Source organism: Etheostoma spectabile, chromosome 9, assembly GCF_008692095.1.
Source record: "Etheostoma spectabile isolate EspeVRDwgs_2016 chromosome 9, UIUC_Espe_1.0, whole genome shotgun sequence".
Taxonomy (NCBI): domain Eukaryota; kingdom Metazoa; phylum Chordata; class Actinopteri; order Perciformes; family Percidae; genus Etheostoma; species Etheostoma spectabile.
The window spans coordinates 30,423,751-30,425,489 of NC_045741.1; the positions used below are offsets into that span (position 1 = coordinate 30,423,751).

Sequence of the window (1,739 nt, forward strand, 5' to 3'; positions counted from 1 at the left end):
GATGGTTAAAATAAGTCATAGTATAGTATGTGGATGGTTAAAAAAGTCATAGTATAACATGTGGATGGTTAAAAAAGTCATAGTATAATATCTGGATGGTTAAAAAAAGTCATTGTATAGCACGGCAAAAATATCATGAAAAATGTATAGTATCTTGAATAAAGTGTAGTCTGTCGAAGAAGTTAAAGAAAAGTCATAGTATAGTAAGTTGTTAACGTAAATAAAAATCAAGTGTAGCATGTCTATAAAGCTATAGTATAGTAACTCAAAAAAATAGAAAAGTCATGGTATAGTATGTCGAAATAAATCCTGAAAACTATACAGTATGTCAAATGGATAGGGTTTAACAAAAAGTCCCAAAAAGTCATTATAAAGTGTATTAAAAAAGTCAAAAGAAATCTCATAATACAGTAAATTGAAAAGTAACAAAAACGTCATAGTATAGATTTCAAAAATTGTCACAAAAAAGGCATAATATAGTATGTCGAAAAACATTATAGTATACTTTGTTGAAAAAGTCATAACATAGTATCATGAAAAAGTCATAGTTTAGTACGTCCAAAAAATCATGAAAAAGGTATAGTATGTCGAATAAAGTCATAGTCATTTTACAAGTATGTAGTATATATACTACGGTATATTACGTCGAAAAACTAGTAGTTTAGTAAATCAAAAAAGGTATGGAAAAGTCATGTCATCTTATAGTGTGTAAATGTATAGTGTTTATGTATTATTAGTGTGCATTGTCCCTGATAAATAAACCTGAAATAGTGCATTGTCCTGAAATAAAAAGTCTAAAAAGTAGTCATAGTACAATATGTTGAAAAATCACAGTATACGTCAAGAAAAGTCCTTTAAAGTCATAGTAGTACGTGGAAAAAAAGTCCTAAAAAGGCAACATTGTGTATGGTGAAAAAGTCATGTTATAGTATGCCGAAATTTCATTTAAAGCCCCTGTATTCTATTTGTGGTTCATGTATATTGTATTATATTTTACGTATGTATTATCAGCAAGATTGTGTGTTAAATAAAGTAATAATAATCATTGGAAATTCAACCCCACTGCTGTCACAGCTGACATTTTGCATATCTGTGTTTGGCGATCTGCCAAATACAAGAAATGGTATCATAGTGATGCTCTTCTCTTTGTCTTTACCATGCAGACAGCAGTTCCTCTGGGTTCACCACTGCAGCCCCCCCCAGCACGGGTGTCAGTGTGGAGGCTGCCGACATCGCTGTGGTTGTCGTCTACTTTATTTTTGTCATGGGGGTTGGAATCTGGGTAAGACTATTTTAATTCTGGATTATTTTGACACTCGCACCAATATTTACCATTATACCTAATAACATCTTAACCCTCATGTTGTCCTCGGGTCAAATTGACCCGTATTCCTATAAAAATGTTCTTTTTAATTACCCCAAATAACACGATTGATTCCACACAACGCTCTTTGCCAAGTACAAATCTCTACTTTCATTAATTTTGGGTCTTATTCAATTTTATAACATTTGGAGAAAAAAATTGAAGTGTTTTTGAAATAGTATTGAGTAAAAGTTGACATATTCCAGTCTGTGATTAACCATCAACATACTGTACATTCCTTTAATTTTAGTCTAAATAATTCCTAATTTCTGCATTTCTAACTCAAACATTAGGTATAATTTCCTATAACTGAGGTTTATTGACCACAAATTCCAAAAATGACTGTAAAACTAAAGTTAATAAGTTAGTGTTACGT

General features: G+C 31.1%; 1 protein-coding gene and 1 long non-coding RNA gene across 2 annotated transcripts in view; one reads left to right on the forward strand and one right to left on the reverse strand.

Annotated features, from left to right (window-relative positions):
- Nucleotides 1-1,739, reverse strand: part of LOC116695215 (uncharacterized) — a 21,254-nt gene that overhangs the window by 10,417 nt on the left and 9,098 nt on the right. The window lies entirely within an intron of this gene.
- Nucleotides 1-1,739, forward strand: part of slc5a9 (solute carrier family 5 member 9) — a 13,769-nt gene that overhangs the window by 2,817 nt on the left and 9,213 nt on the right. Inside the window, exon 2 of the mRNA XM_032525311.1 lies at nt 1,164-1,282. Within this exon, the coding sequence (XP_032381202.1) occupies nt 1,164-1,282 (119 nt within the window). The remainder of the gene's footprint in view (nt 1-1,163; nt 1,283-1,739) is intronic.